We start from the raw sequence: 13,656 nt of genomic DNA on the forward strand, positions 1-13,656 counted from the left end.
TGGGCAGAGTCCTCCCGATTTGCCAAGGTCGCGGGGTTGACCCCAGTCAGGGCCCACACAGGAAGACACCAAGCAGTGTGTGAATGAGTGGGACTACGAATCTCTGCTTCCTTATCCTGACCCTCTCCCTCTGTCTTCTCACTCTCTCAACAATCAATCCATTAAAAAAGAAAACCATTAAATAAAATTAAAGCGTCTCTATATGGAAAGACTATAAGCTGAGAGCCTGGCCACACGCGGAAGGAGAGTGTCTGCCATGTGACTGAGGGAGGACTCCTACCCCGAGTGTGTGAACACCCTGACTGAGCCGGAGGGACTGGAGCAGCAGCCCTCTCTCCCCACCACGGGAAGGCTGAGGGGGCTTCCACAGACGACCAAGCACAGAAGGAGGAACTCCAAGCACATCTGTCCCTGACCCAGGGTCCACACATTCTCTTCACCTCCATCCTTCCACAGGCTGTGAGGGGCACCAACTGGGCGTGGACTTGGGCTGGGAAAGGGGCTCTACCAGCCCCTCCCAGGGGAGCAGGGCCTGGTCTACCCGGCTCTGCCATCCTCACTTTCACTTTCCCTTTGCAATGACGTGGGTCCAGCCACCCAGAGGGGCCTGTGTCCAGCAGGGGAGGAGCTCTGTGAGGAGGGAGGGCACAGGAAGCAGGGCAGGTGGGTCTGAACCAGAGGAGGCTCACAGCCCAGGGCCCTCCCACCCTGCAGCCCACACAGGAGGAGGTGGGGCCTCAGCTGAGAAGGCTGGGAGTCCTCAGACAAGGGACTTTCCTGAAGCAGGAGCCTCTGAGCAGAAAGGCCGCACCAGAAGCCGGACAGAATGGCAAGAAAGAAATTCAGCCGGAAGGAAGGCTACATCCCAAAGCCTTGGCCCAGGTACTGCTGCCCACTCTGTCCCCTCTGTGGCCCCTGCCTACAGGGTGGGCCCTGAGGGGTCTGTCCTCAGCCTTGTCCTCCCCACCACCAGTCTGGCTTCTCCTCCCTCTGGGCTCCTTCCCTCAGCTCCCACTGCATCGGGGGTCTGTGCCCTGTCCCGGGGATGCCCCAGGGACAATGACCCCTGCCACAACATCCCAAGGCTGTGTCTTCCTGGTCCACCTCTCAGTCCACCAGTCTGTGGGCCGGGATGTCCCCTCCCTGCCTGTGGGGACTGTCTCAGCTACAACCTTTTCTGCGCACTCTTCACAATTAGAATGGGGCTAACGGACGGGCGGGCAGCTGGTCGATGTAGTGGGAAGCGCTTTGATCCACTTTCTGCGCTGTGGACCGCACAGGCTGCATGAGGGTAGCTCTCTGGGCCAGGTGGTCCGTGAGCCCTCCGAGACGTCCCCACTGGGAGCAGAGGAGTGAAGCCACTCTGCTCCCAGACTCGCCCACCTCCTTGGCGTTTGTAAGTGTAGCTGCCACCAGCTGGAGTGGAGAACAGGGCCGTGGTCAGGAGAAACACTCGCTGTTCACAGCTGGGTGGGAAAGGGCGCCTCAGCCCACACGATACACACTGCCCTTCGCATCCTGTCATTGCTGGACAGGGCTTTGCCCGGGCCAGGGCCCAGCTCTGCCACTCACCTGCCCCGGGACTTGGCCAGGCCACTGCTTGTCTTGCCCTGCTTCCTTCTCTATAAAATGGGGTGACTCCCCTAGACTTGGGGAGGAGGAGAGTTCAGATACATGGAGCTCTTAGAACAAGGGTGTGAGCCTGAAATTTCAGGTGTTAGCCTGATGTTTTAAAAAACAAGCCCGCATAAGTGAGAAGTCAGGCGTGATGTGAACCTCCATATTGAAGGCTATTTCGGGCAGTGAGGGGGTTTTACTACTCTTTTTTTCCAGTGGGTAGGGGATGAGTGGCAGGAGTCTGAGGTAGGGGTGAGTGTGTGCTGTTGGAAGCAGCAGAGCCGGGACCTTGCAGGAGAGGACACCAGTCCCTGCTGTCCCTGCAGACCCCTCCTCTTCCTCTGCCCTGGCTTCCTGCCTGGGAGGAAGCAGGAAGTCCTGGGTGGAAGGGGTAGGGGCAGGAACAGCACCCAGGGGGTCCAGGAGCCCCTGTTCGGGAGAAACCAGATGGGACAAAGCCCGGGGAACACTGTACATTTTCTGTCTTCTCTCTCGTCCCCAGGAACCCAATGGAGAAGTTATATGCTGATTATTTCAACTTTCACTTTACAAACTGGCCCACCCCTAAAGGTCGAAATGGCTGCTACATCTGCTATGAAGTGGAAAGAAGGCTACACAACTCACCTATTTCCTTGGTCAGAGGAGTCTTTGAAAACGAGGTACAGGACCCACAATACTGTCATTTAAGGCACAGATGTGGAAATTAAACAAGTAAAATGCCAGAGTCTCTCGCCACACCATTGTCCTCAGTTTTAGGCCTTGATGTCCCTGCTTGACCTCCTGAACCCCAATACACTGTGGCATTGGACTGGTCCACGAGGCCTCTTTTACAGCATCTGCTGACCATCAGTCTGCACCTCACCCAGGGCCTCTGCAGTCTTGGAGGGAAGGGCATCTTGGAGAGTCGGGCCTGCTGAGCACCAGCTCCTTAGGAGGCCTCAGGAGGTGCTCTGCTGGCTGGGTCCTCTCCCGGCCACACCCCTGACTCCTCCAGACCCAGCAGGTGTCACCCTCCAGTGGGGAACCACCCCTACCCCTCCCTGCACCCTGCCTGCTCTGAGCCTGGGCCCAGGTCTCCCTGGAGGAGCATGCAACCTCAGCAGACACAGAGCACGCCCCCCAGCCTGCAGCCAACCCCTGACCTCCCCTGTGCCCTGTCCCTCCCCACGCCAGCCCTCCCACCTCCTCCAGGCTGAAGACCACTCAGAACCTATGGTGGGGAGAAGTTGTTATGGGATGGGCAGCTGTCACTGTAGCAGAACCACCCCATGGATGAGTAATGGGGTCACTCACGGCACTTTACCTTCTCCCATACCCAGTGTCAAACTTTATGGGAAATTGATGAGGTTAAGGTTGGCCATGTGCTTTGTAATATAGCTCAGGTGTTATTTCAACATGTAATTAACACAAAAGTTCTTCAGAGAGAGTTTACATTATTTTTTCATACCAAGTCATTGACACAAAGTGCGTGTTTCACAGTTGCATCACGTGTCAACACAGGTGAGCCACATTCCATCTGCATGGTAGATGTGTGTGGCTCGTGACTCTGCTGTGGACAAGGCAGCTCTCTGGCCATCCCCCGGGGACAGCACTCGGGAACAAGAGGCCTGGCCAGGGCAGGCAGTCTGGACGCCTATAGGATGAATGGACGGGAGAATGCGTGTTGCAATGAATGGATGAGTGTGGGAGGGGAGACCAAATAGCACAGAGGGGAAGGGAGGGGTTTACAAAGGACAAATCAACCAGTAACATGCCCCTGAGACTGTCGCTCCCTGTGCCCTGGTCCCCACCCACTCAGCCCTGCCACAGGCCTGCTCCAACAGCCAAGAGCGTCCCCTTTCCTTGTCCTTCTCTGCCAGTTCTATCCGAAGGAGCCTGTGCACGCAGAGCTCTGCTTCCTGAACTGGTTCAAGGAGGAGTTCTTGGAGAAGACCCTGGAGCCTGGGGGGATATACTGTGTCACCTGGTACACGTCCTGGAGCCCCTGCGTGGAATGTGCGAGGCAGGTGGCTGAGTTCCTGAACACACACAAGTATGTGAGGCTGCGCATCGTGTCCTGCCGCCTCTACTACTCCAACAAGCCAGAGCACCAGCAGGGGCTTCGAAATCTTGCTGGCGCAGAGGCCACGCTCGCCGTAATGTCTCCAGAGGGTGAGAGCAGTGGCAGCTGGGGCAGGGGCAGCTCTGGGGATAGCACCAGAATGGGGGCACCTAGGATTCCCCAGGAGAGAGAGTGGAAGGGGAACCTGGGAATCTGAGGCATGAGTGATGGCTCCATGCAGGGAGGAGACCAGGCCCTGAGGGGCGAGGCCAGGGGAGGGTCAGGACAGAGAGGCTCCCTGGCCACACCTGACTGCTGTCTCCTCTCCTTGCATCAGATTTTCAATACTGTTGGGATAACTTTGTGGACAACCGCGAACGCGACTTCACGTATTGGAGGGGTATACGTCGAAATTATTATGGTCTATATGAGAGGCTTCGTGACATCCTCTCGTGAGTGTTCCCTCAGCCCCCTCTCCTCCCACCACCTGCACCTGAGCTCTGTCCTCTCTGCCCCTCCCTCTCTCAGGTGCCCCGCACCCCCTCCCACTTCCCCTTCACCCCTCAAGGCCTCCCCCTCCCCGAGGGAGGGGCCCCACTCCTCAACTGGGCCCTCCCACTCCACCACACTAACCAATCCTGTCATTAACCTGAACACAAGCGCTCATGGAGGCAGGAGTGTGAGGAGCAGAGCCACAGCACCCGGCTGCCAGGGCTCCCCGTCAGGAGCTCCACGGCCCAGCCCCTGGGGACCCAGTGGCCTCCCTCTGGGGCAGCTGGAAGTCAGTAGTTGTGTGCTCAGTCAGGCCGGGTCTCCCGTGGTGACAGCTCTGCCCGCTCAAGTCCCTTAGTCTTGGGAAGGTGGTCAGAAGTGTCTGATGTGCTGCCTCCTTGTCAGCAGGGGATGACTTCAGAGTGCGAGGGGGCTTCCCGAGTGTGTTGCAGGAGGAAGACCGTGTCCAGGGGAGCCGAGCCCCGCTGCGGGCCCCAGGGTCTGCTGAGAACAGGCCTCCCCGTGTGAGTCGGAGGGAACACAGGCTTCTGTCCAGGTCTCCGAAGCTGCCCTTGCCCCGCTCCCAGCTGCATAAAAACGCTCGCCTTCTGGTTTCCGGAGAAGACAACTTTGAGACGCCTTGCTCTCCTCTTCTTTCACTTTGGCTGCGTCCAATAAAGCCTCTGTGACTCCAGCCCCGGTGTCTGCGTGTTCTGGCTCCCAGCACGTGGGCGCACACACCTGCTCTTCGGGAGGTGATTCCGTAACTGCTCCACAGACTGGGTGACTTAACTAGACCATTTCCCCTCCCAGTCCTGGAGGCTGGACGTCCACAGTCGAGACGTCAGCAGGGAGCTTGCTCCTGGGGCCTGTCTGTCTGGTTGGGGATGGCCGCCTCCTCCCTCTGCCCTCATATTGCCTTTCCTCTGCGCGAGACCTCTGGTGAGACCCTGGTGTCCCTCTGTGTGTCCCAACTCACTCTGCCTGTGAGGACATCAGTCAGATTAGATCAGGTCCACTCTCAGTGTCTTCCTTAAATTTGATCACCTCTAGGAAGGTCCTCTCTGCAATGCAGTCCCATTCTGAGCCCCTGGGAGTAGGACCTCAGCACATCCATTTGGGTGGGGGACCCAGGTCAGCCACACAGTGACCGGGGAGCTCTCTGAGTGGGGGGTTCCCTTTGAGACTCAGCAATGTGCTCCTCGGCTTCTGATCGTAGCTCTGGAAGCGGGTGGATGCTCAGTACAGCCCAAGAGAGCAAGTGAATGCTGTTTACCAGGCGCTCCTGGCTCCTGAGGTCATCCCTGGCCTTGCTGAGGTCGCAGTCCACACTACCTATCCCATTGCTGGGTGGGCACAGGACTTTGTAAACCGACCCATGAGCTCAGTGGTGCAGGCGGCCACTGTGACTGAGTGGAGGGCAAGTCTCCAACAGAGCAGCAAACGGGCCACGAGCCCTCTGGGCAAGAACAGCAGCAGCTCCGGAGCCTGGTTACCTACCGAGATGCTCCAGATCCTCCCCAGGCCTGGACCTGCTTTTAAAGAGGGACGAGCCCCTGAACCTGAGGACACCTGGTCCACTGATGGCTCCTGTGGGGGTCGGCCTGCCACCCTCCTGGAGGGCGGTGGCCTGTCAGCCCAGCACGGTAGCAAATGGGTGGAAGGAGTAGCTAACGATCTGGGTGGAGAGCCGTCTGGATCTTCAGAACCCGACAGCCAGGGCCAGTGGCGGCTTGCACAGGGGGCTGGGCAGCGTGCAGAGGACTGACTCCATAGTTGCCCCGATGGCAACAAGACGACTGGCAGGTGGCTCAGTGACCCTGATGGGGACAGGAGCTATGGAAGGACATGTGTGAACACAGTCTGGAAAATGTAATAACTCTTTACCACATCAGGGGACACCAACCTCTCCGCAGCCAGGTCAATGCCGAGGCCGACACCCTGGCCCGCATCTGCTGGCTAGAAGGGGCTCCAGCAGAAGGCACGGCCGAGTGGCTCCACAGAAAGACACGTCATGTAGGGCAGAGACTTCATGGGAAGTGGTGAAGGCTTGGGGCCTACTGCTCCGTTACTCCGCTGTTGTCACGGCTTGTCAGTAATGCGCCATCTGTGCAGCAAGCACCCTCGCTGGCTGCCCCAAGATGTGGGTGGTCCACGACAGGGGACACCCTGGTGACCCACTGGCCAGTCAACTACATTGGTCCGCTACCCACTTCCGAAGGCTCACCCTCTGCCCGAACTTGCATGGACACCACCCCTGGCCTGCTGCAAGCAGACCGACGCAGGCGGCCACACAGAGAGACACCCTCTGAGGCCAGAAGCAGCGCTGTGTTGCCTGGGGACCCCGCACATCATTAGAAGAGACCAAGGCACCCGTTTTACAGGAAATCAAGTACAAGGATGCACAGGTGCACCTCAGTCGAGATTGGAGATTCCCTCTGTTGTACATCCCTCCTGGAGCCTGGCTCATCAAGAGATATAACGGCCTTTTTCAAAGATGCTCTGAAGACCGACTCTGGCTCATCCCGGGAGACGACCCATCTTTCCGACTGTCCATGAGCTTTGAATGAGCGGCCTGGAGTGGGACAAGCATCTCCCATCAACCTTCTCATTAGACCTTGGGCGGCTCCTCTCCACCTAGAGTGAAGCACCCAGGAGTCTGTGCTGCCCCTGGACCGGGCAACAAAATAAGAAGCGCTCGCCAGTGCCCCAAGACACATCCCCAGGGAAATCACCCTCTCCTGGCCTTGGCAGGCGCAGGCTGACTCTCGTTGCATTTCTTTGGTGGCTCCTTGGGAGAAGAACTGGCAGGAGGGTTGCAGCTGGCACCCGTGGTGACGGCCTCCTGGCCTCTCACCCTTTGTTGTTTTTAAGCCACAGCGGACCTCACTTCCTACGGGAACCTAAAAAGACTTGGTTGGGCAGGTGCGCACACCTGTCCTGGCCCTTTGAGTGCAGGAGGCCCTGAGCGTAGTGCTGGCCCCATCGGCCAGGGCGTCTGCTGGTTCCTGTGACCATATCCACCAAAGACCAGACTGTTGCCTGTGCCCTGCCCGCCCGCCAAGTCTGCCTCTCTTAGTTCTCGTTAAACCTCTCTCTTATCACCCCTAGACTCTGCTCTGGAAGCTCCTGTCTCCAGTGGGCCTGCCTGATGGTAGCCACCAGCACCCACTCCCACTGCTGCCTCTGCCTGCCCATCCTGGTGGGTCCACCCAGCAAAGTGGGCAGCTGGGCCTGGGCACAAGGCTGGAGAGCTCCTGACCCCTCTCCAGGCAGACACGCCAAAAGGTGTTTTCCCACCTGAGAGAACGGGCACTCTCAGCGAGCCATGGCTTACACATGCGGTTTGGGATGGTGTGGGGTGGAGGTCAGCATCACAGGCAGAAGTGCAACCGCCTGGCCCCATGTGAACGGAACAGAGAAAAGGCCCTGTAGATGAGACTGTTCAGCTCGTGGGGTGGCTGCCCCCGCCCTAGGCAGGAGGATTGCGGTAATGACCGCTACAGACCACTGGAGGCAGTCTACTAGTGGGGAGCAGGCCCTGTGGGGGAGCCCAGTGGGCCTGTGGCCAACATGGTTGTCCTTACATCCCATGTAACTGGGCTGGGCTTTGCTCCTGGGGAGAACCATACTCCCCAGGGCAACTGTTAAATACTTTTCCAAGTGCCCCTCGGAATTGGGGCTCATTCAGGCATGCTCTCAAGTCAGGCCTTCCGACTGGTCGTTCCACCCCCTGGCGGGGCTCTAACCCACGAAGCCATCTGAGGCCCTAGCCAATCACACCAAGCACGCTGTCACTCTGGTTGCTGCTGAGGTCACTCGAGTGAGGAGAGCTGTGCTGCAGAGTAGCACGGCATCGGGCTTCCTCGCTACTCTGGGGGCACCTGTGCCCCTCTGCACACCCAGCGCTGTGTGCATATTCCTGGTGATGCCCACAACGTAGCCCAAGCCTTAACTGCCCGAGGAGCTGAAATCAATGATGCATCCGCCATGGCTTCTGACGCCTTTACGACTCGGTGGAATTCCTTAGGTTCTGGGTTGCGCTCCCGCCTCCTGGGTGTCCTTGGCGTCTGTCTTGCACTTTTAGTCTCCGGGTGTAGCCTTTACTGTATCTGTGGTATATGGAGGCCACGTGCCCACACGCTCCCCACACAGGTCCCCTATGGGAGGGCTGTAACGCGAAGACTGTGAGGTGGAAGAGCCACGTTGGGGTGGAGCGTGGGGTTCACGCCGCACGTGGCTCCCCACCACCGCAAAGACGGCTGGTCAGAGGGCCCATGGCCGGGAAGGGCGTGTGTTGTCCTGAGCACAGGATTGTAACTCCCTCCCCATCTGCCCTGAACACTGGTTTCCCGCCTTGTAACTGCTCCTTGGCCTTCTCTTTTTCTGTGGACACACTGATAGAGCACAGCGTCCAGCCGTGGGAAAGCTCACGCAGCTTGGACCCGTGCTGCCTTTGTCTGGGGCCCTCACAATGGGTCTCAGACCGAGGGGAGGCACAACCAGCTTCTCCCACCTGCTGAGGTCGGTGATCCCTGTAATGGAGTAATAAAGGCTGGGTCTCCTCCATCTGGTCCTCCTTGTGGTTTTTGGTTTATCCAAACCAGCAGTCGAGATCCCGGGCTTGACATCTTCCACTGCACATCATAACCTGAGAGCCTGGCCACACGTGGAAGGAGAGTGTCTGCCATGTGACTGAGGGAGGACTCCTACCCCGAGTGTGTGAACACCCTGACTGAGCCAGAGGGACTGGAGCAGCAGCCCTCTCTCCCCACCACGGGAAGGCTGAGGGGGCTTCCACAGACGACCAAGCACAGAAGGAGGAACTCCAAGCACATCTGTCCCTGACCCAGGGTCCACACATTCTCTTCACCTCCATCCTTCCACAGGCTGTGAGGGGCACCAACTGGGTGTGGACTTGGGCTGGGAAAGGGGCTCTACCAGCCCCTCCCAGGGGAGCAGGGCCTGGTCTACCCAGCTCTGCCATCCTCACTTTCACTTTCCCTTTGCAATGACGTGGGTCCAGCCACCCAGAGGGGCCTGTGTCCAGCAGGGGAGGAGCTCTGTGAGGAGGGAGGGCACAGGAAGCAGGGCAGGTGGGTCTGAACCAGAGGAGGCTCACAGCCCAGGGCCCTCCCACCCTGCAGCCCACACAGGAGGAGGTGGGGCCTCAGCTGAGAAGGCTGGGAGTCCTCAGACAAGGGACTTTCCTGAAGCAGGAGCCTCTGAGCAGAAAAACAGAGCCAGGGCTGGGGACAACTACCAGCAGAGAAACAGCCTGTCAAGAGGACGACATCATGGAGCCTTGGCCCAGGTACTGCTGCCCACTCTGTCCCCTCTGTGGCCCCTGCCTACAGGGTGGGCCCTGAGGGGTCTGTCCTCAGCCTTGTCCTCCCCACCACCAGCCTGGCTTCTCCTCCCTCTGGGCTCCTTCCCTCAGCTCCCACTGCATCGGGGGTCTGTGCCCTGTCCCGGGGATGCCCCACTCTTGCCCTGAATGGCCCCTGCCACAACACCCCAAGGCTGTGTCTTCCTGGTCCACCTCTCAGTCCACCAGTCTGTGGGCCGGGATGTCCCCTCCCTGCCTGTGGGGACTGTCTCAGCTACAACCTTTTCTGCGCACTCTTCACAATTAGAATGGGGCTAACGGACGGGCGGGCAGCTGGTCGATGTAGTGGGAAGCGCTTTGATCCACTTTCTGCGCTGTGGACCCCACCGCACAGGCTGCATGAGGGTAGCTCTCTGGGCCAGGCGGTCCGTGAGCCCTCCGAGACGTTCCCACTGGGAGCAGAGGAGTGAAGCCACTCTGCTCCCAGACTCGCCCACCTCCTTGGCGTTTGTAAGTGTAGCTGCCACCAGCTGGAGTGGAGAACAGGGCCGTGGTCAGGAGAAACACTCGCTGTTCACAGCTGGGTGGGAAAGGGCGCCTCAGCCCACATGATACACACTGCCCTTCACATCCTGTCATTGCTGGACAGGGCTTTGCCCGGGCCAGGGCCCAGCTCTGCCACTCACCTGCCCCGGGACTTGGCCAGGCCACTGCTTGTCTTGCCCTGCTTCCTTCTCTATAAAATGGGGTGATTCCCACAGAATTTTGGGAAGGAGAAGGGGAGTTCACATACACGGAGGTCTTAGAACAGTCGTCGGAGCCTGTGAATTAATTTGCTAGCTTCAGTTATAAAACTTGCATAGGATGAAACTTACGCATCAATGTACCTACATTTTAAAAGCTATTATTTGGGGGTGGAGGTGTTGCCCATGGACATCAGGCTCTTCCACAGCATCACGAGGAAAGTGTTTCAGGGACCTATGCCCAGAGATTATGACGGGCAAGGTTTATTCCAGTGGAAGCCCCTTGGTGTCCAATGTCCCATCTCCAGTTGTCCTTCCAAGGAAAAAGTTCAACTGAGTCTTCAGCCAGGTGAAAACCAAGGCCAGCGTTTACAATTCCTGTTTCATATGAAAGCTTAGTCCTTTGAGGCCCCTGCATTTGCTGCAGGCCCACACAGCCGCTACACCCACGTAGCAGCCGCAGCCGTGTCCGCCCCCGCCCCCCCCCCCCGCCCCCACCCCCACCCCCGCTGCGAGAGAGAGCGCAGAAGAAACAGCATCTGCGCAAGTCACCCCCAGCCAGAGACAGAGAGAGCTTCCCAGTTCCTCTGGGATTGTATCACCATGGGAAGGGCCAGGAGCTTTTTCAAAATAACCAATCAACTTCCCAAACTTTCCTGACCTCTGAGGGTCCACCCCCCTAGTTAGATTGACAGGCCTCTGTGGGCAGCACCTCCCCCTGCCCTTGGGGAGAGTTCTGGCGCTCCTAGGACTCAGTGTGCCCAGGGGCAGAACCCTGGAGTGTGGGAAGGGGTCTGTAATGTGCAGAGCCCTGGCTAAGCAAGCAGGCTAACGCTGCCCAGTGTACTAAGCTCAATGTCTAATTGCCATTGCTGGCTTTCTTACTAACAGCCACCTGTGGTAACAGAGAGCATTTTACCGCTCATTTCTGTATTCCAATGGGTTGGGGATGGGTGGGGAGGACCCTGGGGTGGGGGTGGGGGTGGGGGTGTGCTGTCGGAAGCAGCAGAGCCGCATCCTATGGGAGAGGACGCTGGTCCCTGCTGTCCTTGCAGGGCCCCTCCTCTTCCTCTCCCCAGCTGCCTGCCTGGGACGAAGCAGGACATGCTGGGAGAAGGGATCAAGGGGAGGCACAGCACCAGGGGGTGAGGGGGCCGTGTTGAGTAGAAACCAGGTGGGAGAAAGCCCTGGGAACATTCTCTGTATTTTCTGTTTTCTCTCTTGCCCCACCATCCTAATGGACAGCTTACCTCCCAAGACCTACCTCTTCAACTTCCGCAACCTGCGAGAGGCCCCTGACCGGAACTCCACCTACCTCTGCTTCGAGGTGGAGGAAGAACAGCCTGACTCTCCCGAGTCCTGCTACTGGGGGGTCTTTCGAAACCAGGTACAGAATCAATGATACTGTCACCAAACGGAAGGAGGAGGAAAAACTATAATAAGTAAAATGCCAGAGCCTTCTTCCCACAGCATCGTCCTTAGATTTAGGCCTTGAAGTCCCCACTTGACCCCCTGAACCCCGATACACTGTGGCATTGGACTGGTCCATGAGGCCTCTTTTACAGCATCTGCTGACTGTCAGTCTGCATCTCACCCAGGGCCTCTGCAGTCTTGGAGGGAAGGGCATCTTGGAGAGTTGGGCCTGCTGAGCACCAGCTCCTTAGGTGGCCCCAGGAGGTGCTCTGCTGGCTGGGTCCTCCCGCAGCCACACCCTTGACTCCTCCAGACCCAGCAGATGTCACCCTGGGGGAACCCACCCCACCCCCTGCCGGCCTCCTGCCTGCTCTGAGCCTGGGCCCAGGTCTCCCTGGAGGAGCATGCAGCCTCAGCAGACACAGAGCACGCCCCCCAGCCTGCAGCCAACCCCTGACCTCCCCTGTGCCCTGTCCCTCCCCACGCCAGCCCTCCCACCTCCAACACGCCTACCTGGAGGAGCCTCTCCATGCAGAAGAGTGCTTCCTCTCTTGGTTCTATGACACAATTCTGTCTCCTCGTGCGGATTACCATGTCACCTGGTACATATCCTGGAGCCCCTGCTTCGAGTGTGCAGAGAAGGTGGTCAACTTCCTGGAGGAGCACGAGAACGTGAGCCTGAGCATCTCCGCCTCCCGCCTCTACATCCACGACCACAAAGATGAGCAGGGGCTACGACATCTGCGTCGGGCAGGGGCCCAGGTGGCCGTGATGTCTCCAGAGGGTGAGAGCAGTGGCAGCTGGGGCAGGGGCAGCTCTGGGGATAGCACCAGAATGGGGGCACCTAGGATTCCCCAGGAGAGAGAGTGGAAGGGGAACCTGGGAATCTGAGGCATGAGTGATGGCTCCATGCAGGGAGGAGACCAGGCCCTGAGGGGCGAGGCCAGGGGAGGGTCAGGACAGAGAGGCTCCCTGGCCACACCTGACTGCTGTCTCCTCTCCTTGCATCAGATTTTCAATACTGTTGGGATAACTTTGTGGACAACCGCGAACGCGACTTCACGTATTGGAGGGGTATACGTCGAAATTATTATGGTCTGCATGAGAGGCTTCGTGACATCCTCTCGTGAGTGTTCCCTCAGCCCCCTCTCCTCCCACCACCTGCACCTGAGCTCTGTCCTCTCTGCCCCTCCCTCCCTCAGGTGCCCCCCACCCCCTCCCACTTCCCCTTCACCCCTCAAGGCCTCCCCCTCCCCGAGGGAGGGGCCCCACTCCTCAACTGGGCCCTCCCACTCCACCACACTAACCAATCCTGTCATTAACCTGAACACAAGCGCTCATGGAGGCAGGAGTGTGAGGAGCAGAGCCACAGCACCCGGCTGCCAGGGCTCCCCGTCAGGAGCTCCACGGCCCAGCCCCTGGGGACCCAGTGGCCTCCCTCTGGGGCAGCTGGAAGTCAGTAGTTGTGTGCTCAGTCAGGCCGGGTCTCCCGTGGTGACAGCTCTGCCCGCTCAAGTCCCTTAGTCCCGGGAAGGTGGTCAGAGGTGTCTGATGTGCTGCCTCCTTGTCAGCAGGGGATGACTTCAGAGTGCGAGGGGGCTTCCCGAGTGTGTTGCAGGAGGAAGACCGTGTCCAAGGGAGCCGAGCCCCGCTGCGGGCCCCAGGGTCTGCTGAGAACAGGCCTCCCCGTGTGAGTCGGAGGGAACACAGGCTTCTGTCCAGGTCTCCGAAGCTGCCCTTGCCCCGCTCCCAGCTGCATAAAAACGCTCGCCTTCTGGTTTCCGGAGAAGACAACTTTGAGACGCCTTGCTCTCCTCTTCTTTCACTTTGGCCGCGTCCAATAAAGCCTCTGTGACTCCAGCCCCGGTGTCTGCGTGTTCTGGCTCCCAGCACGTGGGCGCACACACCTGCTCTTCGGGAGGTGATTCCGTAACTGCTCCACAGACTGGGTGACTTAACTAGACCATTTCCCCTCCCAGTCCTGGAGGCTGGACGTCCACAGTCGAGACGTCAGCAGGGAG

The 13,656-nt window shown here is 58.8% G+C and overlaps 1 protein-coding gene across 1 annotated transcript; it reads left to right on the top strand.

Moving 5' to 3' along the window:
- Positions 1-599: 599 nt before the first annotated feature.
- LOC112322021 (DNA dC->dU-editing enzyme APOBEC-3F) lies at positions 600-13,495 on the top strand. Its single transcript, XM_053919807.2, has 11 exons — positions 600-882; positions 2,120-2,276; positions 3,477-3,768; positions 3,996-4,110; positions 6,067-6,166; positions 7,262-7,352; positions 9,224-9,464; positions 11,468-11,609; positions 12,125-12,419; positions 12,647-12,761; positions 13,207-13,495. The coding sequence occupies exons 1-11, from the start codon at positions 827-829 to the stop codon at positions 13,214-13,216; spliced, it is 1,614 nt and encodes a 537-aa protein (XP_053775782.1). The 5' UTR covers positions 600-826; the 3' UTR covers positions 13,217-13,495.
- Positions 13,496-13,656: the final 161 nt, after the last annotated feature.

Source organism: Desmodus rotundus, chromosome 3 (assembly GCF_022682495.2).
Source record: "Desmodus rotundus isolate HL8 chromosome 3, HLdesRot8A.1, whole genome shotgun sequence".
Lineage (NCBI taxonomy): Eukaryota > Metazoa > Chordata > Mammalia > Chiroptera > Phyllostomidae > Desmodus > Desmodus rotundus.

Coding starts and splice junctions, on each gene's coding strand:
- LOC112322021 (XM_053919807.2), top strand. CDS start 827: ATGGCAAGAAAGAAATTCAGCCGGAAGGAAGGCTACATCCCAAAGCCT. Junction 6,167..7,261: donor TCCACAGAAAGACACGTCAT/GTAGGGCAGAGA, acceptor TATCACCCCTAG/ACTCTGCTCTGGAAGCTCCT. Junction 9,465..11,467: donor ATCATGGAGCCTTGGCCCAG/GTACTGCTGCCC, acceptor CCTAATGGACAG/CTTACCTCCCAAGACCTACC.